Source organism: Borostomias antarcticus, assembly GCF_949987555.1.
Source record: "Borostomias antarcticus genome assembly, chromosome: 21".
Taxonomy (NCBI): Eukaryota; Metazoa; Chordata; class Actinopteri; order Stomiiformes; family Stomiidae; genus Borostomias; species Borostomias antarcticus.
In genome coordinates, this window is record NC_140254.1 from 17,702,321 (window position 1) to 17,724,820 (window position 22,500).

Here is a 22,500-nt window from a genome sequence, read left to right on the forward strand (position 1 = left end):
CATGTATACACACACATGTACACACACACACACACACACACACACACACATACAATACACACACACACACACACACTCTCTAGCAGGTGCGGATCACCTCACACGACGTCTCTACTGTGTCTACCCAGATCGACTACTTCAACAACCAGATCATCGTGGACCTGGTGGAGCAGCCTCACAGGGGCATCATCTCGGTCCTGGACGAGGCCTGTCTCAGCGCGGGGACGGTCACGGACACCGTCTGCCTGGACAGCATGAACACCAAGCTGAGACAGCACCCCCACTACACCTCCCGCAAGGTCAGACAGACATCCAGAATCACTATCCGTTTAGCGCCATTGTAGTTTTTCAACGTACTGTGAATCTGCTTTCAGGAGAGGTGCATAACATGGAGACAACATTGGACAGGGTGCAGGAACGAGACAGGACAGTGCAAAATGCGAGTGCAAAAAATGGATAAGCTAATAGAGAAGAACGATATACATAAGTAGTGCAGTCAGTATTGTTCTTCTCTCTTAGCCTATCCCTTTATTTGTAACTGGCATTCTGTACTCACATTTTGCACTGTCCTGTCTTTGCACTGTCCTGTCTCGTCCCTGCACCCTGTCCAATGTTGTCTCCATGTTATGAGACAACATGTTATGAAACAAGAGCATAGATCAGCTACTGTTACTATACTACTATACTACCCTATCAGTATATACCCTGGCTCACAGTCCCACTACTAATACTTTGAAAGCCCTAGTAGGTTGGAAGTAGGGCGTACTTCTCAATAATACTTGAAGAATACGGTGCTGGACTCAAAAGTAAGATTCATTCAGCAGGTGGCTGTCTTTTCATAGAAAAGAACAGACAGAGCAGCACAGAGAAAAAAAATTCTCTTTCACCATTTATTCTGGCCAGTTGAGTCAGAAAGCGTTCTGTCGGAAAAGCGTTTTCACCTGAATACATGGTGAAAGAGAGAATTCTTCTCTCTGATTTTCATTTTTGCGCTGCTCTGTCAGTTATTTTCTATGAAAAGACCATCACTTTGAAAGTCCTATTGGACCCAGTGGAAGGTTTCCGTATGGATAGATCGATGTTGTAGTTCCTCGGGGTGGCCTATAGAGGGCAGCGGTTTCACAGTTTTATCTCAATAAATATATTTTTATCCTGCCAAGTAGGCTTGCACCTACAGTATGAGGAACTTCCCTTGGTCTGTTGGTGCATGACAATAAAAAACAGTGCAAGAACAAGGCAAAATACAATAGTGAAGAGATGCAATACAGTATAATCTACAATAGTGAACAAAATAGGCAATAACAAAATCGGCAATAGCTCCACTGTTGTTTCATAGACAACATGAGAGTTTTATTGGCACATGGAATAGGACTGTATAGCTGTGGATCTAAAAGGCCCATGAACAACTGAATACAGAAGCTGTCACCATGTATTCAGTCTGACACAAACGCTCTGGTATTCTGCATGTGCTGTTCATGGGAATATGTTTTGGGATGTGTTTGTGTCCTACGTCTGTCCCTATTTTGACTCACTGTCCCCCGTCCCCCTGTCACAGCTCAACCCCACAGACAAGTCCATGGAGTTCCAGAGAGACTTCAGGATCCGTCACTACGCAGGAGACGTCACGTGAGTCTCTCCCGCGCGCGTTCGCTCTCTCTCTCCACCGGCCCTCCGCTATGAAGGGATCCACACCGCACAACTGGCCCATGGACTTCCTCCATTTAGACATGGCCTTGGGTAGGGAGGGAGGGAGGGAGGGAGGGAGAGAGGGAGAGGGAGAGAGAGGGAGAGGGAGGGAGGGGTAGAGAGGGAGGGAGGCAGGGAGGGAGAGGGAGAGAGAGGGAGAGGGAGGGAGGGGTAGAGAGGCAGGGAGGGAGAGGGAGAGAGAGGGAGGGGTAGAGAGGGAGGGAGGGAGGGAGGGAGGGAGAGGGAGAGAGAGGGAGGGGTAGAGAGGGAGGGAGGGAGGGAGGGAGGGAGAGGGAGAGAGAGGGAGGGGTAGAGAGAGAGGGAGGGAGGGAGGGAGGGAGGGAGGGAGGGAGGGAGGGAGAGGGAGAGAGAGGGAGGGAGGGAGAGAGAGAGAGAGGGAGGGAGGGAGGGAGGGAGGGAGAGAGAGGGAGGGAGGAGTAGAGAGAGAGGGAGGGGTAGAGAGGGAGGGAGGGAGGGAGGGAGAGGGAGAGAGAGGGAGGGAGGGGTAGAGAGGGAGGGAGGGAGGGAGGGAGGGAGGGAGAGGGAGGGAGGGAGAGAGAGGGAGGGGTAGAGAGGGAGGGAGGGAGGGAGAGAGGGAGAGAGAGGGAGGGAGGGGTAGAGAGGGAGGGAGGGAGGGAGAGGGAGAGAGAGGGAGGGGTAGAGAGGGAGGGAGGGAGGGAGGGAGAGGGAGAGAGAGGGAGGGGTAGAGAGAGAGGGAGGGAGGGAGGGAGAGGGAGAGGGAGAGAGAGGGAGGGAGGGAGAGAGAGAGGGAGGGAGGGAGGGAGAGAGAGGGAGGAGTAGAGAGAGAGGGAGGGGTAGAGAGGGAGGGAGGGAGGGAGGGAGGGAGAGAGAGAGGGAGGGAGGAGTAGAGAGAGAGGGAGGGGTAGAGAGGGAGGGAGGGAGGGAGGGAGGGAGGGAGAGGGAGAGAGAGGGAGGGAGGAGTAGAGAGAGAGGGAGGGGTAGAGAGGGAGGGAGGGAGAGGGTCTCTCTACTGTAGGTTTTTACCACAAACACACAAGTCTGTGTCTAGCCAGGAAATATCCATGTCAACACCCTGTAGGACACGACTCACATTGTGTTATACTGTATCCATCTCTGAGACACAGCACAATGCTCTCATCCCATGCTCAGTACCTGTCTCCATCTGAGCATGCTCAGTACCTGTCCTCATCTGAGCATGCTCAGTACCTGTCTCCATCTGAGCATGCTCAGTACCTGTCCTCATCTGAGCATGCTCAGTACCTGTCCTCATCTGAGCATGCTCAGTACCTGTCCTCATCTGAGCATGCTCAGTACCTGTCCTCATCTGAGCATGCTCAGTACCTGTCTCCATCTGAGCATGCTCAGTACCTGTCCTCATCTGAGCATGCTCAGTACCTGTCCTCATCTGAGCATGCTCAGTACCTGTCCTCATCTGAGCATGCTCAGTACCTGTCCTCATCTGAGCATGCTCAGTACCTGTCTCCATCTGAGCATGCTCAGTACCTGTCCTCATCTGAGCATGCTCAGTACCGGTCCCCCTCCGAGCGCAGTGACCTTCAGTGTGACGGGTTGGAACAGCTGCGGCAGCAAGGTGGCTGTGATAGAGAGTTTGAGGGCTCGTCTCTGTCTACCCCCCCACACCCCCCCACACACCCCCACACCTCCCCACATCTCTCCCTCTCTCTCCCTCTCTCTCTCTCCCTCTCTCTCTCTCTCATCTATACAGTTCTCTCCCTTCCGCACTCGCATTGAAATAGACTTCCCCTGAAATCAGTGCACCCTCTAGAGAGATGCTGCCTCTCTCTCTCTTTCTCTGCCCTCCTATGTCTCTCTATCTTCCCTCCTCTCTGGTCCTGTCTTTCTGTCTCGTCCTTGTGTCCTCTCTGGTCCTGTCTTTCTGTCTCGTCCTTGTGTCCTCTCTGGTCCTGTCTGTCTCGTCCTTGTGTCCTCTCTGGTCCTGTCTTTCTGTCTCGTCCTTGTGTCCTCTCTGGTCCTGTCTTTCTGTCTCGTCCTTGTGTCCTCTCTGGTCCTGTCAGTGAGGCTGTGTGAACTCGCACCCCCTCTGTGCTGTGTTACAGCTGTGTGTGTGTGTGCTGTGCTACAGTGCCATTGGTGCGAACCCTGGCCTGTCTCTCTCTCTCTCTGTCTCTCTCTCTTTCTCTCTCTCTGTCTTTCTCTCTCTCGTTCTCTCTCTCTCTGTCTCTCTCTCTCTCTCTTTCTCTCTTTCTCTCTCGTTCTCTCTCTCTCTCGTTCTCTCTCTCTGTCTCTCTCTCTTTCTCTCTTCCTGGAATGTGGTCAGGTGGTGCTGACGTCCATCAGCCAGTCGAAGGCCCACATCTGAAGACGAGGAATGCTCTCTCTCTCCTCCAGATCAGGAATGCTCTCTCTCTCTCTCTCCTCCAGATCAGGAATGCTCTCTCTCTCCTCCAGATCAGGAATGCTCTCTCTCCTCCACATCAGGAATGCTCTCTCTCTCTCCTCCAGATCAGGAATGCTCTCTCTCTCTCCTCCAGATCAGGAATGCTCTCTCTCTCCTCCAGATCAGGAATTCTCTCTCTCTCCTCCAGATCAGGAATGCTCTCTCTCTCCTCCAGATCAGGAATTCTCTCTCTCTCCTCCAGATCAGGAATGCTCTCTCTCTCTCTCCTCCAGATCAGGAATGCTCTCTCTCTCCTCCAGATCAGGAATGCTCTCTCTCTCCTCCAGATCAGGAATTCTCTCTCTCTCCTCCAGATGTGGCAGCCAGTCAGGTAGATACATAGCCAGCCACACACACAGCCATGCTGGAGATATGTGGATCTGGCTGGAGGTGTGTGTTGAAGAGGGTTAGGGCTAGAGAGAGAAAGATAAAGAGAGGGAGAGAGGGGAGGGGGGAGTAAGGGAGAGATTGAGAGGGAAGGAGAGGGAGAGAAAGAGAGGGGGGAGAGAGAAAGAGGGATAGAGAGGGAGTGTGAGCAAGAGAGAGAGGGAGAGTGATTGCATTTATTTAACACTTACAGTACATGCGCATCAGATGGTATAGTATCTGTACATTTGTGTGTGTGTGTGTGTGTGTGTGTGTGTGTGTGTGTGTGTGTGCATGTGTGTGTGTACGTGTCTCCGCCGGTGAAGCATGCCAATGAAGGACCATCACTCTCCCATCTTTACCTGAATTTGGACTTAATTCACCGGAACGTTCCTCTGCTGTTATGTAATCAAGGCAGCACGCTGTGCCCATCTCCCAGCCCTTCACACACACACACACACACACACACACACACACACACACACACACACACACACACACACACACACACACACACTCAGCACTGCCTAGAGGGTGTACTGTAGCACCTTCATGTTTCAGGCTCAGCTGACCCTCTCAAAAGACAGGTTTGGGAAGATCCAAGCCGCTGCCTGCGGACTGGCCAATTGATTTGAGTCAGAAGTTCTTATTAAACCTTTGAATATGACAAATTTAAAAAAATATATAAAAAAAATGTTTTAAAAAATATATAAAAAATAATAAAAAAGCCAACATTCCAACAGTTCCAGAAAGCTGAGAAACTGCTCTTTCTAGTAATATAGGGAAAATCAAATTAATATTAGGAATGTTGGCACTGTACAGGGTTAATGTTTGTGAAGAGGTTATATTCTGCTACTCTTACACTTTGGCTTCAGCACTAGATTATAGCTCTTAGTCACTTGTTTAGAAAGGAGATGCACTTGTGACTTCTGGTGTGTAGTAGAACACTGACTGCCTACAGTATGTTCAGTTCAATTATTGTTGCTTTGGGGTAAAGGCGTCTGCTAAATGACTGTACTGTAAAAGAAAGACTGTAATGAAAGGAAAGGAGTATATAACTGGGGTATATAACTGGGGTATATAACTGGGGTATATAACTGGGTATATAACTGGGGTATATAACTGGGTATATAACTGGAGTATATAACTGGGGTATATAACTGGGGTATATAACTGGGGTATATAACTGGAGTATATAACTGGGGTATATAACTGGGGTATATAACTGGAGTATATAACTGGGGTATATAACTGGGGTATATAACTGGGGTATATAACTGGGGTATATAACTGGGGTATATAACTGGGGTATATAACTGGGGTATATAACTGTGGTATATAACTGTGGTATATAACTGGAGTATATAACTGGGGTATATAACTGGGGTATATAACTGGGGTATATAACTGGGGTATATAACTGGGGTATATAACTGTGGTCGATCGACGCGGTCACGACTCTTCTCTGTCCTGGCCCCGCAGTGGTGGAATGAATTGTCAGCTGACGTCAGGACAGCAGAGTCGCTGCCCATCTTTCACCTCAGGCTCAAAACTCCCCTCTTCAAGAAGTACTACCACGATCCTCCCTCTTGTATTTATATTTTGCTAATCTTGCTCCTTGACTTTAGCACTAGATGATGCTCTTAGTCACTTGTTTAGAAAGGAGATGCACTTGTGAGTTCTGGCGAGTAGTAGTACACTGACTACTTAAGTTAAATGCAATTATTGTAAGTCACTTTGGATAAAAGCGTCTGATAAATGACTGTAATGTAATGGGTGAGAAGCTCAGACTTCTGTTAGGTAAGCAGCCTTGGACAGTTGAACAGGGCCTCTTTGATAACTTGCTCTTATGTACTGGGTCATGTAACCTGCGGCTGTATGACTCACACCATATTTTTAGCCCCTTTGACTTGCCTGTTCACTGGAGTGGCCTTGAGGAGAGGGGGCTCCCTTGGATCAGAGTCTGCTGTAGTTTCTATAACCTCCCTCTGTCTCTGTGCCTGTTTCAGGTATTCCATCGAGGGCTTTTTGGACAAGAACAAAGACCCCCTCTTCCAGGACTTCAAGCGTCTCATGTACAACAGGTGTCCAACACAGCGTCACACATATCACAGCACCTCCAAGTTCCCGTGTGACGGCTCTGAAACGGGGCTACGCTTTATAAATGAGTTTCCATCGCACAACGTCTCCTACCCTACTTAATCTGGTCCCTTCGCCGCCCTCGGCCCTCTCTGTCCCCTCGTTCATCTGCTTCCCTCCCTCTCTCTTCCTGGCTCCCTCGCCAGCGCCAACCCCATTCTGAAGGACATGTGGCCGGACGGCCAGATGAGCATCACGGAGGTGACCAAGCGGCCCCTGACCGCCGCCACCCTCTTCAAGAACTCCATCGTGGCCCTGGTGGATAAGCTGGCCTGCAAGGTGGGTGGTCGCTGACCGACCCCTCATTCATTGTAGCGTGGCTGTCTGGTTCGCCCTCGATACAGAAACACGCCTGCCGGACATCCGCCAGGCATATTTAGGGTTTTTGATGTCTGACTTTGAAAAGTTGACGTTGTTTTTTTTCCTTTTTCCTTTTTTTTTTTCTTCGATTCAAAAAGTTTGTGAAGAATAAGACAGATCCCTGTTGCTTGGCAACGGCTGTCCAATCAGAGCCACCCGGAGTGTTCTTTCTTTGTTTATGTTTTTTAGTCCCTCAGTGTTCTGCAGTGACCCAGTTCTTGTCCCCTGGTCCCACTGCCTCCTGTCATCACCCAGACGACACGCAGACACGCAAGTCCCTCCAACCGCTGTCTGAATCACCCCTATTTATAGCTGGGCTGTGTTAAACGTCGGTCGGATGACCATGACTGTTCTCGAGGGGTTAGAGGTTAACTATGATGACAGACAGGCGCTGTCTGCGAGCTTTTCCAGACCCTGTATCGCGTTTCGAAAATTAAAGTGGACCTGAGAATCAGGGACTGGAGCCTCTAAGGAGAGACAGGCCCTGCGACTGAGGGAAAGTACGGTATATGACACGGATTAGAAGCAAGTAAACAGTAGGTACAGATGCAGTATTCCGTGCCAGAGAGCATCAGCTCGCCACAGTGCCCCACAGGTCACTAATCTCCCCCTGTCTGCCTGTCTGTTCCGACCAATCATCTCTCCTCCACAGGTCAGGAGTCAGATCCCTGACTGGCATCTGCTGTTATTCTGGGATGATCCAGGCCACAGTCTTTCTCTCTGTTTCTCTTTCTCTCCCTCTCTCTGCTCCCCCTCTCTCTCTCCCTCTCTCTCTCTCTCTCTCTCCCTCTCTCTTTCTCTCTGTAGAGCTGGAGGGGGGCATGAGGGATGGTTGCTGTGTTTCCAGGTCATGTTGAAGGACTGGACGCCCTCCTCCCTGGTCCTGTGACACCTGTGCCCAATTGAACTTCAGCCACTCCCTTACCCCCTCCCTTCTCAAGTGTGTGTGTGTGTGTGTGTGTGTATACTGTAGGGCAGGAGGAAGTTCATGTATCATTCTTATTGATGTAGATAGAACGCAGAGGCAGGCATTGTTCAAAGCGCTGTGCTTCTCTGCGTCATGTTTCATTGAGGAAACTGTTCCCTCATCTACATTCTGATAGCGTGCTCTATATAGACAGACACTTGCCTTGAAAGGAAAAAATAATATGTATACGGTATATACTGAAAGTACATATAGCTCAGGAGATAGAGCGGGTCATCCAATGATCCACGGTTCGAATCCTGGCTCCTCCTGTCCACATGTCGAAGTGTCCTTGGGCAAAGACACTGAACCCCAAATTGCTGCCAATGAGCAGGCTAGCACCTTGCATGGCAGCTACCGCCATTGGTGTGGATGTGTGTGTGAATGGGTGAATTAGAGGCCTTCGTTGTAAAGCGCTTTGGATAAAAGCACTATATAAATGCAGTCCATTTACCATTTTAGAGGGCAGGAAGTCCAAGTGTTTTCTTTTGGGGTGGCTATGGCCCTCTCTATGGAGTGTACCCAGGTGGATTTGCGACATAAACAGAATGTGAGCTTGCGGGGTCCCTGAAATGTTGACTTTATTACTTAACTGCAACCCGACATTAAATCTGTCACTGTTTCATATGTCAGTGCTTGTTCACCTCATCACCGAGCGCTAGCTGATGTCCCTGTGATGTGAACCAGCTTGTATTTTGTATTTTTATTCTCCACTGTGAAGCACTCGTGTGCATTCGTGCTGTGAAGAGCACTATAAAAATAAAGGTTTATTTACTTACTTACTTACTTACTTACTTACTTACCAACCACCTGATGATGCTAGCTAGTGACCCTGTGATATATAACCTCTGATGATGCTAGCTGGTGACCCTGTGATGTATAACATCTGATGATGCTAGCTGGTGACCCTGTGATGTATAACATCTGATGATAGCTGGTGACCCTGTGATGTATAACCTCTGATGATGCTAGCTGGTGACCCTGTGATGTATAACCCCTGATCATGCTAACTGGTGACCCTGTGATGTATAACATCTGATGCTGACCCCTCAGGCCTGTGTTCCAGGAGCCCTACTACGTGCGTTGCATCAAACCCAACGAGGTGAAGTCCTCCGTGCTGTTCGACGACGGCCGCTGCCACCACCAGGTGGCGTACCTGGGCCTGCTGGAGAACGTCCGGGTCCGCAGGGCCGGCTTCGCCTACCGCCAGCCCTACGCGCGCTTCCTGCAGAGGTCAGAGCCCACGCCCCCACACAAACAACAACAACCACAACAGCAGCAACAACTGTCAGTCTGGAGTTTCTGTGTTTTTAAACGGGGGGTTGGGTGACAGCAGGAAGGCTCACGTTCAGAGTCGGCCCAGTTTGAACGGTTCAGTAGAGGCCGTAGGCGCCAGCATATACACAGCTGTGCACAGTGACTGACTTAGATGTATAGTCTACATTCGAGTCTTGTTTTGAGTTCCTTTGACTGTAATCTGAGTTCCCGCTCCGCCCCTATGCCCATGTTTGGTGGCGCCTGACTCGGGACTAAGCAGAAGATAACCCAGCAGGCTTCACTGCAGCCTCCCATGATTCCCTGTGGTTTCTGGTGTTCTCAGATTCTCAGTAGTCATGTTGGGAGTCCAGTCAGAACTGAGCGCCTCTGGCGGCGTGTGTGCAGGTACAAGATGACGTGTGAGTACACCTGGCCCGACCACATGATGGACACGGACAGGCAGGCGGTGGAGGCCATCGTCAACCAGCACGACTTCCAGGACCACGTGGCCTACGGACACACCAAGCTGTTTGTGCGGACGCCGCGCTCCCTCTTCACCCTGGAGCAGGAGCGGACCGCCCTTATCCCCATCCTGGTGCTGTTGCTTCAGAAGGTAGTAGGGCCCCCTAGTGGTGGGGGGGGGGAGGGGGGCGACAAGTTTACTTTAGTAGATTCAAGATTCCTTTTATTCGTCACATGTAATGTACGGTGTACATTCGCAGTGAAACGTTGCTGCCAGCTCCAAGATCATGCTACAGATAAACTCTGATACTCAATTTCCAAGTACAAATTTACAATTTACCAAATTACAATTTACAAAATGACAATTTTACAAATTACACAATAAGTACCTTTTCTATAAAGTATACAATTAAGATAGGATGGGGTAGATGAAGGTCTGGATGGATTATGTACATGCTATACGGATGTGAATAAATAAAATAAATAAAATAAATAAAATAAATAAAATAAATAAAATAAATAAAATAAATAAAATAAATAAAATAAATAAAATAAATAAAATAAATAAAATAAATAAAATAAATAAAATAAATAAAATAAATAACCCAGGGAGGGCATGGGTGAGTCATGTACATGCTATAGCTATAGTAAATAAATAATCCCTAGATACCCTGATCCTCTGGGTATAGTGGTCCTATACGTAAGATAGAGTCCTTCAGGAGCCGGATGGCTTGTGGAAAGAAGCTCTTCCTGAATCTCTCTGTGCTCGCGGTATAGTAAGGCTTTATTCAAACATACAGTGCCAAGGTTTTTCTCTTATTCCAAGCTAAATGTTACAGGGCAGCAAAATTCCTTTCATTATTAAACGCCGTCAAATCCTTTCTGGATTGTGCAGAGGATTTTGGATTTAATTTCCAAAAGACCCAAGGCATCAGGAGCTGTATCTAATTCATCCTAGTCCACAGTGGGCATGCCTTTCTGCTTGGCGAATCGCACTTATCCTCCATATTGTATTCAGAGCTCTGCACTGGAGAAGATTTTAATTTGTCCTCAGCGTGACGCGCCTGTTTGAGTGTGATTCATGTGGCCAGTGGAGAAGCGAGAGCCGTGATGGTGATAATTGGGACGGTGGAGTGGATCTGACGATCGGCACGTTAGATTCTCTTATTTTCTCTTCGCTCGTTCTGCGAGGCGTCCCGCTTCTGCCGTTGACCCACTTCTGATGAGGTTGTGTACGGCTGGCCGGTCTGAACCGGACCTCTCCTCTCCTCTTCTCTTGGGGCGGATGGGCTTAATGTTTGTTTGTGATCTTGTGCTGTGTGTGTGTGTGTGTGTGTGTGTGTGTGTGTGTGTGTGTATGTGTGGGGGGGTGTTGGGGTTGGTTGGTTTTGAGGGTGTAATTGTATGGTTTTAAATTGTTTGATGTTTAGTGTTTTGTAAGGACGTCTCAATAAAGAGCATGAAAAGTCTCTTCTCCTCTCCAATCTTCTTTTCACTTCTATTCTCTCCTCTCCTCTCCTCATCTTCCCTCCTTTCCTCTCATCTTCTCTCCCTCCCTCCCTCCCTCCCTCCTCCCCCAGATATGGCGCGGGGCCCTGGCCCGGATGCGTTGTCGGCGTCTGCGGGCGATCTACGCCATCATGGGCTGCTACAAGCGCTACAAGGTCAAGGCCCACTTCTGGGAGGTGGAGCGCCGCTTCGCCGGCGTGCGCACCATGGCTGACTACGGGAAGGGAGTGGTCTGGCCGGCGCCCCCCGCCGCGCTCGCACAGTTCCACAGCGTCACGCAGACGCTCCACCGCAGGTCCGCCCGCCGTAGCGCGTAGGGAAGAATAGGGTTTGGCACGCCAGATACAGTCAGCCATACTGTACTTCAATACTTAACAATACACGCCCTACCACGTGGTCAGCGGTAAAATAATATTACAACCTGTAACCACAAGGGGCAGTAGAACACTGCAACAGGGGCAGTAAACTGCTACAGTGTAGTAGGCTACTAGGCTTCTCTGACAAGCTGGTCGGCGTTGCTTATAATGTAGGCTACATTTCGAGCAGAAAGGCTCTTCCTCAGATGGCCTTTGTGAAACGTCACTTTTCGCAATTTAAAAAACAAACATTTAATGGGAGCTATCTGGTGTGCCGAACTCTATTTTTCCTTATCTACAAGAGTTTGTGTTTCCAGCTGGATTGTGCATGTCTTTTGTATATTTTCTTTAACAGTCCACCATAGCAGCCACGCCCAGGGATAGACCATATGGGTGTGTGGCAGGTGGTCTGTAGGGAGGGTGTGGGTTTGGGTGTGTGGCAGGTGGTCTGTAGGGAGGGTTTGGGTGTGTGGCAGGTGGTCTGTAGGGAGGGTGTGGGTTTGGGTGTGTGGCAGGTGGTCTGTAGGGAGGGTTTGGGTGTGTGGCAGGTGGTCTGTAGGGAGGGTGTGGGTTTGGGTGTGTGGCAGGTGGTCTGTAGGGAGGGTTTGGGTGTGTGGCAGGTGGTCTGTAGGGAGGGTGTGGGTTTGGGTGTGTGGCAGGTGGTCCGTAGGGAGGGTGTGGGTTTGGGTGTGTGGCAGGTGGTCTGTAGGGAGGGTGTGGGTTTGGGTGTGTGGCAGGTGGTCTGTAGGTAGGGTGTGGGTTTGGGTGTGTGGCAGGTGGTCTGTAGGGAGGGTGTGGGTTTGGGTGTGTGGCAGGTGGTCTGTAGGGAGGGTGTGGGTTTGGGTGTGTGGCAGGTGGTCTGTAGGTAGGGTGTGGGTTTGGGTGTGTGGCAGGTGGTCTGTAGGGAGGGTGTGGGTTTGGGTGTGTGGCAGGTGGTCTGTAGGTAGGGTGTGGGTTTGGGTGTGTGGCAGTTGGGGACGGTCGAGTTGTGGAATCTAGATGATATGGTTTATCGATGGTTTATTGATGGTGATTCTGGTTTGATGGTGATTCTGGTGATTCTGTAACACTATTCTTCTGGTCACATCATGTTTTCTTTGTGTTTACATGGTGTGTGTGTGTGTCTATATATGTGTGTGTCTGTCTATGTGTCTGTGTGTCTATGTGTGTGTGTGTGAGTGTGTGTGTGTGTGTGTGTGTGTGTGTGTGTGTGTGTGTGTGTGCAGGTGGAGGGCGAGGCAGATAGTGAAGAACATCCCTCCGTCGGACATGGCGGAGGTGCGGGCGAAGGTGGCGGCGCTGGGCGCTCTGAGCGGAGAGAGGAAGGACTGGGGCTGCAGCCGCGCCTGGGAGAGAGATTACCTCAACAACGTCAGTCACACACACACATACACACACACTACCTCAACAACGTCAGTCACACACACACATACACACACACTACCTCAACAACGTCAGTCACACACACACACATACACACACACTACCTCAACAACGTCAGTCACACACACACACATACACACACACTACCTCAACAACGTCAGTCACACACACACACATACACACACACTACCTCAACAACGTCAGTCACACACACACATACACACACACACACACACATACTAGTCTACTCCACAGACACTCACACACACACACCACACACACACACACACACACACACACACACACAGTCTACTCCACACACACACAAACTAGTCTAGTCCACACACACACACAGACCCACTAGTCTACTCCACACACACACACACACACACACACACACACACACACACACACACACACACACACACACACACACACACACACTCACTCACTAGTCCATTCCACTCCACTCCACTCCACTCCACACACACACACACACACACACACACACACACACACACACACTAGTCTACTCCACACACATCACCATCATGCTGCTCCAGTGCTCTGGCCAGTTATGGTTATCAGGACTAATTCTTGTTTATTGTTCATTTGGATCCCCATTAGTTGTTGCCAAGGCAACGGCAACAGTACTCTTCCTGGGGTCCATATTAAATTACAGTCATTTAGCAGACGCTTTTATCCAAATCGACTAATAATAATTGCATTTAACGAAGGAAAAGCCAAGTACTACTCTTGACTAAGAGCATAATCTAGTGCTGAAGGCAAAGTGCAAGAATAGCAATCTAAAATGCAATAGGCGCTTAAAAGGGAGGATCGTTGTAGTACTTCTTGAAGAGATGAGTTTAGAGTGTGCGACAAAAGATGGTCAGCGACTCTGCTGTCCTGACGTCAGTGGGCAGTTCATTCCACCACTGCGGGGCCAGGACAGAGAAGAGCTGTGACCGCGTCGATCGACCGCAGGGGCCTCGGAGTGACAGGGACAACCAGTCGCCCCGAGGTAGCACAGTGTAGCGGTCGGGAGGGGATATAGGGTTTGACCATGGCCTGGTGGTAGGAGGGGGCTGTTCTTTCATTGCCCTGTAGGCTAGTGCCAGAGTTTTAAACTGGATGCGAGCCGCTACAGGGAGCCAGTGTAGGGAATGGAGAAGGGAAGTTGTGTGGGAGAACTTGGGGTGGTTGAACACCAGGCGAGCAGCAGCTTTCTGGACAAGTTCCAGGGGCTTAACGGCCGACATCAGTGAGAAAAGGTCGAATCCTCCTGATGTTGTAGAGCAGGAATCTGCAGGAGCGTGTGATGGATGTGATATGTGCGGAGAACAACAGTTGGTCATCCAGGGTCACACCCAGATTCCTCGCAGTCCGAGTTGGTGTCACCACTGTGTCTTCAATGATGATGGCCAGGTCCCGGCAGCCCATATCTCCACTGATCATGAGAATCAGATGATGTGAATACAGTATAATACAAACAAAACAAGGTTTTCCGGGTGTGTTTTTTTTTTCTGCCAGTTTCTGAGTGTATTACGAACAAGCATCAGAGCTCAGAGCGAGACAGAGAGAGAGAGAGAGAGCTAGGGGGCGCTACAGTGTGAGGGCAACCAGGCTCATCCACGAGCACGTGTTCATCCTCACCCTCATACTTGCGATGACATCACGGCGCTCATAAAATAACATCAGCTGCAGGAATGTCTGAAAAAAACAGCAGCCTTGTGACTGCTAGCGACTGGCGGTGCATTTTTAGACTCTTAATGACTCTCACTCAGGACTCCTTTAGGGGCCAGTCTGATGTGGTGAGACGATGTGCGCTTCCAGTTGCCTGCGGAGAGAACTGTAGGAATTTGTTGTTGGGATTGACGTCATGCCCGAGGTCACCGCCTTCCAGAAACAAAAGGTCGAAAAACACACTTTAGCCTCGTCTTTGTAGTTCTAGCCAAGTTAGCAATACCAGTTGATAACGGACTATTCTATTTTGCGCATACTAACTTCGTAGCAACATCGTCCACTGATAGACGTTGGACAGCACTGTGTGTACGACTGATTTAATGAGACACAAATAAGACATAATAACCAGTCTTATTACAGCTTTCACTTATTGTTGATGCGCCGAGCAGCCATTTTGATTTGAGTTCAGAGTTGAGGTCGGGGCCGATACCCCCCGAGTTAACACAGCGGAAATCCCAGTTCAGGTGCCGTTTTTGCTGACTAGGAAAATCCCAGACCCTGAGGCAGCTGGAACGCAGCATAGGTTCCGTAAAGACTCTGAAAGACTCTGCAAGGTCTCTCTTGAGGGTGGTTGGTCAGCTAGCTTGACAGTTACACTGCCCGTGACTTGACCTTCCTCAACCCAGACCCTCTGATGTCATTAGCTTAGTCAACAAAGACCCACCTGTGCTGTATGTGACAAGCACCTCCTCCATCTCCTGCTTTCAATTATGGAAGACTCTGCTTAATCAGCATGTTTGCTGGCTAATGAGCGTCTGGCTACTCTCCTCTATAGGGTCTGTATAAGACTGATGTGTGTTATGTGTACATGTAGGCCTGGTAAAGCTACTGTCCTCTATAGGGTCTGTCTGATACAGATGTGTTGTGTGTACTTTCTATAGGGTCTGTCTGATACAGATGTGTTGTGTGTACTCTCTATAGGGTCTGTCTGATACAGATGTGTTGTGTGGACTCTCTATAGGGTCTGTCTGATACAGATGTGTTGTGTGTACTCTCTATAGGGTCTGTCTGATACAGATGTGTTGTGTGTACTCTCTATAGGGTCTGTCTGATACAGATGTGTTGTGTGGACTCTCTATAGGGTCTGTCTGATACAGATGTGTTGTGTGTACTCTCTATAGGGTCTGTCTGATACAGATGTGTTGTGTGTACTCTCTATAGGGTCTGTCTGATACAGATGTGTTGTGTGTACTCTCTATAGGGTCTGTCTGATACAGATGTGTTGTGTGTACTCTCTATAGGGTCTGTCTGATACAGATGTGTTGTGTGTACTCTCTATAGGGTCTGTCTGATACAGATGTGTTGTGTGTAGGCCTGGTAAAGCTACTCTATAGGGTCTGCAGATTCAAGATTTCAAGATTCCTCGTACTTGTCACATGTAATGTACGGTGTACAAACACAGTGAAATGTTGCTGCCGTATGATACAGATGTGTTGTACTGTGTGTATAGACCTGGAATACTGTACACCATTCAGCACACACTTGGTATTATTAGCCAAACTGTCAACATGACTGACGGTTTCGTTGTTTTACGCGAACAGTACGTAACTATCTCTTCTAATATGACATTCTTTCTTTTCTGATACGTAAAACGTCTCATCGGTTTCCTCAGTGTGAGAAACCATGCGTCTGTCTGGGCCTGAGGGTGGGAGCTTTGATCTCTCTCTGATACACACATCTGACTAGCTAGGAGAGACCAGCTGGAGTTCTGACTAGCTAGGAGAGATCAGCTGGAGTTCTGACTAGCTAAGAGAGATCAGCTGGAGTTCTGACTAGCTAGGAGAGATCAGCTGGAGTTCTGACTAGCTAGGAGAGATAAGCTGGAGTTTTGATTAGCTAGGAGAGATCAGCTTGAGTTCTGACTAGCTAAGAGAGATCAGCTGGAGTGTCCTGACTAGCTAGGAGAGATCAGCTGGAGTTCTGACTAGCTAGGAGAGATCAGCTGGAGTTCTGACTAGCTAAGAGAGATCAGCTGGAGTTCTGACTAGCTAGGAGAGATCAGCTGGAGTTCTGACTAGCTAGGAGAGATCAGCTTGAGTTCTGACTAGCTAGGAGAGATCAGCTGGAGTTCTGACTAGCTAAGAGAGATCAGCTGGAGTGTCCTGACTAGCTAAGAGAGATCAGCTGGAGTGTCCTGACTAGCTAGGAGAGATCAGATGGAGTTCTGACTAGCTAGGAGAGATCAGCTGGAGTTCTGACTAGCTAAGAGAGATCAGCTGGAGTGTCCTGACTAGCTAAGAGAGATCAGCTGGAGTGTCCTGACTAGCTAAGAGAGATCAGCTGACTAGCTAGGAGAGATCAGCTGGAGTTCTGACTAGCTCAGAGAGATCAGCTGGAGTGTCCTGACTAGCTAAGAGAGATCAGCTGGAGTGTCCTGACTAGCTAGGAGAGATCAGATGGAGTGTCCTGACTAGCTAGGAGAGATCAGCTGGAGTCTCCTGACTAGCTTGGAGAGATCAGCTGTAGTTCTTTATGTAACATGCGTGTGTTTTGATTCTCTAGGTGAGAGACTCCCCTCAGTGCAGCGTCAGCTTCACGCAGATGTCCAACGAGCTGAGGACCAAGGACATGTTCAGTCAGGTGCTGTTCTCTGGACTCTGCAGGAAGGTAAGTGGGGGACAAGCTCCCCGGACTGCAGGCTACAGACACTCCTCACACATTCTCTCTCCTCTCACGCTCTCACTAGAAGAAGCAGAGCTGTTTACGCACTCTCTCCTCCTGTCCCCTACCCCTCTCCCTCAACTCGTCTTCCTCTCATGCCCTCATTCTGTCTGCTTGTCTGTCTGTCTGTCTGTCTGCTTGTCTGTCTGTCTGTCTGCTTGTCTGTCTGTCTGTCTGTCTGCTTGTCTGTCTGTCTGTCGTCTGCTTGTCTGTCACTCTTGTTGGGTATGTGAAGGCCTATTAAATAATGAGGCAGTCTGAGAGAATCCTTGAAGCACACCACCGAAGCCCAGACAAACAGTTGTGTTTTGATCAGCTGGTCCTTGTGGGTTTGTCTGGCTTCATCTGCACATGAAAAGACCCGGTTTGTTTGTGGGACTGAAAGAAGATTGCCGGCCCAAAGGATCTCAAAGCTTTAGCAATACTTCTGCTGAAAATTGGAGCTTACATAAACTGTATTATGATTAATGTAACGTCGCCTGGCTTCTCTCTCTCCCTCTCTCTTTCTCTCTCTCCCTCCCTCTCTCTCCCTCTCTCTCCAACCCTCCAACTCTTTCCCTCTCTCTCCCTCCCTCCCTCCATCTCTCTCCCTCTCTCGCTCTCCCCCTCTCTCAATTCAATTCAATTCAATTCAATGCAGGGCTTTATTGGCATGGGAAACATACATTTACATTGCCAAAACAATCATCACAAAAAGTCTCTCTCTCTCTCTCTCTCTCCCTCCCAGGTGAATAGATTCAGCAAGAGCACAGACCGCGGACTGCTGATAACAGAGAAATATTTATACAAACTGGATCCAAAGAAGCATTTTAAAGTGCTGAAGAGGCTGCCTCTGGACATAGTGAGTAGCTTCAGAAGAAAACAACACACACACACACAGAAGCACACACACACACACACACACACACAAGCACACACCAACTGACCCGTCAACAGTGAGTGTGTAAAATGAACAGGAGAGAAAGCAGTGCAGCCACGCCAGTGACATGATGACGTCATCAAGGACCTAGTCTGTCATTCATGTGACCCAGGTCAGACAAGCTAATGAGAGAGAGAGAGAGAGAGAGAGAGGGAGGTAGAGGAGAGAAAGAGAGATAGGGAGGGAGGTAAAGGGATGAGAGAGGTAGAGCGGTGAGAGAGAGAGAGAGGGAGGCAAGGAGGAAGAGAGAGAGGGAGAGAGGTAGAGGGGGTGAGAGAGAGAGGGAGGGAGGTAGAGGAGAGAAAGAGAGATAGGGATGGAGGTAAAGGGGAGAGAGAGGTAGAGCGGTGAGAGAGAGAGAGAGAGGGAGGGAGGCAAGGAGGAAGAGAGAGAGGAAGAGAGGTAGAGGGGGTGAGAGAGATAGGGATGGAGGTAAAGGGGAGAGAGAGGTAGAGCGGTGAGAGAGAGAGAGAGAGAGAGGGAGGCAAGGAGGAAGAGAGAGAGGAAGAGAGGTAGAGGGGGTGAGAGAGAGAGGGAGGGAGGTAGAGGGGAGAAGGGGAGAGAGAGGGAGAGAGAGGGAGGGAGGTAGAGGGGAGAGAGAGAGAGAGGGAGGGAGGGAGGGAGGGAGATCTCATGGGAGGAAGCTGATGGGGTCTCTGACCTACATTCCCTGGTTCCAGTGAGGGAGAGGTGCGGTGCTGCGCAGAAGATGCGTGTGTGTGTGTGTGTGTGTGTGTGTGTGTGTGTGTGTGTGATAGATAAAATATGTGTGTGTGATAGAGAAAGATAGAGAGATAGAGAGAGAGTGTGTGTGTGTGTGTGTGTGTGTGTGTATGTGTGTGTGTGTGTGTGTGTGTGTGTGTGTGTGTGTGTGTGTGTGTGTGTGTGTGTAATCACGCTGCGGCAGTGGCGGTCATGCTAAGCGGCTCTGCGATCTCTCTCAGTCCTCGCTCCCGACCTGAGAAACTGGATCAGGGACGGACACTCACAAGGACGAGAGAGAGAGAGAGAGAGAGAGGGAGGAGAGAGAGGGTGGAGGAGAGAGAGAGAGAGAGGGAGAGAGAGAGGGAGGAGAGAGAGGGTGGAGGAGAGAGAGAGAGAGAGAGGAGAGAGGAGAGAGAGGGTGGAGGAGAGAGAGAGAGAGAGAGAGAGAGGGAGGAGGAGAGAGAGAGAGGGAGAGAAAGAGAGAGGGTTAGGGTTAGGGTTAGGGTCAGCTCGCTAGATGGGGATGGTCATACCAGGCTAGGGATCCTTCCCCTCACAGAGGTGTTTTCAGGGGGTTGTGCCCATGGCTCTGTGCGCAGAGCGATCTGTGTAAAAGCCAATTAAGCGCTCCTTACGTAAACGCAGCAGGGCAACACAGCGGGGCACCCAGGAATAGTTAGCGGTCGGAGCACAAGCCGAAGGGACAAAAAAAAGATATTTAAGGACATAGTGAGAGAACGGCTGAACAGTACAGTACTGCCCCAGCTCAGGGCGGCTGTGGCTCAGTTAGCAGAGCGGGTCGTTCAATGATCGAAGGGTCAGTGGTTCGAATCCCAGCTCCGACTGTCCACATGTCGAAGTGTGCTTGAGCCAGACACCTAACCCCAAATTGCTCCCAATGAGCAGGCTAGCGCCTTGCATGGCAGCTACCGCCATTGGTGTGTGAATGTGTGTGTGAATGGGTGAATGAGAGGCCATTGTAAAGCGCTTTGAGTGCCGTTAAGGTGGAAAAGCGCTATATTAATGCAGTCCATTTACCATTTACCATAGCTGAATTTCCATCTGAGGGGTTTGTATCTGTGATGTATTTTAACAGGAAGGTTGCCAGCGTAGTTTGCTATAATGCATAGTCATTCCTCCCCAGCGGCCGGTACCTTTCCAGAGGCCTGGGTGTTGCAGTGTTGTACGCTACGGCTCTACAATGTAGGTCCTGTGTGATGCAGGACAGGAGAGGATATTCAGGACAGGAGAGGACAGGACATTTGGGGGTCTCAGCAGTAACCTGCATTTGCTGGTGTGTGTGTGTGTGGGGGGGGTGCTTAGTACCAATCAGCTCCCTCTCTCTCATTCTCTTTCTCATTCCCTCTTTCTCCCTCCCTCTCTCTCTCTCCCTCCCTCCCTCTCTCTCTCTCTCTCTCAAACTCTCTCTCTCTATTCTCTCACAACTGGGACATTTGGTCACACACACACACACACACACACACACACACACACACACACACACAAACGCACAAACACACAATAATCCATTCACACCCATGCAGCAGAATTACCCCCAGCCTACATACTGCACTGCACACACCAGATAGACATAATCCACAGGCCGCATTCATAACCTATTTTTCTCAGCTGGGCATATCGCTCATCGTCTCGTGGTATTCATGACGCAGAGGCACATAATATAGGCCACTGTTCATCATGAGAAATGTATCTCATATAAAATATGCGTGACTGAAAGCATCCTATATATACATTTACATGTTTAGTTCACACACATGGTGACTGGGTACCTTGTGCCCCTCATGTGTGTGTGTGTGTGTAGCTGGAACCTTGTCTTCATGTGTGTGTGGTGGTTACCTTGTGCCCCTCATGTGTGTAGTTGGAACCTTGTCCTTGTGTGTGTGTGTGTGTGTGTGTGTGTGTGTGTGTGTGTGTGTGTGCGTGTGGGGTGGTTATCGTGTCCCTCGTGTGTGTACAGGTAGTTGGAACCTTGTCCTTGTGTGTGTGTGTTGCAGCGTGTGTGTGTGTATGTGGGGTGGTTATCTTGTGTCCCTTGTGTCTGTAGTTGGAACCTTGTCCTCATGTATGTGTGTGTGTGTGTGTGGTGGCTCTACCTTGTGTCCGCGCTGCAGGTCACCGGGCTCAGTGTCACCAGCGGTGTTGACCAGATGGTGGCGCTGCACACTTCCTCCCAGGACGACGTGCTGCTGTGCCTCCAGGGAGGAGAGCTGGGCCCCGGGCTGGACCGCGTCGGAGAGCTGCTCGGGACGCTGGTGGACCACTTCACACGGTCAGTGGGGGTCCGTCACGGGAGTAGCCCAGGCTCACGAGTCGGTCTCTAAACGCTGACGCTCAACTAGAGACCGAGGACATTCCTCCAGGTTTCGCCGCTAAAAGTGGGTGGAAACAACTTGAGAGACTGAAAAAAAACTGCTTTGCAGAACCAATCCAACGTCTTTAGGGCGGTCGTTCCTAATGTGGCGGTGACATGTTTTGTTTTGATTCTCTAGTTAGGGACGAAGATAGGGGGAGGACATCATTTCTGGTAAGGCGGGTCCTTCACCCTATTGGGAGATGTAGGCGGCGGCTCCGATTGGCGGCGGCGGTTTTCGGTTTCCAACGGAGATGTCTCCAGACTTTCGGAGGCGGAGATCTCCGAAGTCGGGCGTGGCGAGACCAGTCGCGGGTCAGGGAAGGGCCTCTGGGGGGTGTTAGCGGGATCACCTCTCGGCGGGGAGCGAAGTCCATCAAGCCGATATAATAACCGTCCGACCTTCTAATGTGGTGATATGGTCTTGTGTCCAGGCATTTTCTCCCGGCGTTGGCAGACCCCCCCCCCCCCCCCTCCTTTTAGGGGTTTAGGGGCTCTGGCAGACGGCAGCCGGAGTCCGGGAGGGGTGGGGGGGGGGGGTGTTTGAGGAGGTTTATGAGCGTGTGTGTGTGGGGTGGGGTGGGGTGGGGGTGGTGTAGTGATATAGCTTATCAACCCTAGGCTGGTTAGTCTGTGAGTCAGGGTTTGTCTGGGGGGGGGGGGGGGGGGGGCTGGCAGCTGCCTGGCACTGGCAGAGGGGCTAGGCAGACGTCAGAACAGAAGAGAGAGAGAGAGAGAGAGAGAGAGAGAGAGAGGACCATTCAGGGCCTCTGATCAGTGCACCTCCTGCTCCTCCTCCTGTCCCCCACCTCTTTGTGCTGCCATCTGGGGTGAATGCAGGGGTCGTGACCTCTCCAGGCTCTCGTCACAAGGAGGCTCGGAGACAAGGTCCCGGGTTAGCCGCATAAGCGTGGGGTGAGAAGTGTGTGTGAGCATGTAAGAGAAGGGAGGGGGAGGGAGGAGGAGGAGGAGGAGGAGGAGGAGGAGAGAATGACGGTTAGCTTCCCCTCGGTCAGGATTTGGGTCTCAAGACCGTCGTCACGCTCCAGTCAGGCCAGCCTCACATGCAGGCGGGTCTGGACTCAATAGAGTTATTGTGATACCAGTCTGGCCACCTCCCTCTCTCTCTCTCCTTTCTCTCTCTCTCTCTCTCTCTCTCTCTCTCTCTTTCCTCTCTCTGTCTCTCTCTCTCCTTCCTCTCTCTCTGTCTCTCTCTTT

At 50.2% G+C, this 22,500-nt stretch overlaps 1 protein-coding gene across 1 annotated transcript in view; it reads left to right on the forward strand.

Annotated features, from left to right (window-relative positions):
- myo1g (myosin IG) overlaps positions 1–22,500 on the forward strand; it is a gene marked incomplete at both ends in the record, with an annotated part of 46,676 nt that overhangs the window by 13,783 nt on the left and 10,393 nt on the right. The window contains 11 exons of the mRNA XM_084455022.1: positions 129–299; positions 1,556–1,626; positions 6,463–6,537; positions 6,739–6,871; positions 8,983–9,149; positions 9,579–9,786; positions 11,216–11,439; positions 12,727–12,871; positions 17,129–17,233; positions 18,015–18,128; positions 21,044–21,201. Of these exons, the coding sequence (XP_084311148.1) occupies positions 129–299; positions 1,556–1,626; positions 6,463–6,537; positions 6,739–6,871; positions 8,983–9,149; positions 9,579–9,786; positions 11,216–11,439; positions 12,727–12,871; positions 17,129–17,233; positions 18,015–18,128; positions 21,044–21,201 (1,571 nt within the window). The remainder of the gene's footprint in view (positions 1–128; positions 300–1,555; positions 1,627–6,462; positions 6,538–6,738; positions 6,872–8,982; positions 9,150–9,578; positions 9,787–11,215; positions 11,440–12,726; positions 12,872–17,128; positions 17,234–18,014; positions 18,129–21,043; positions 21,202–22,500) is intronic.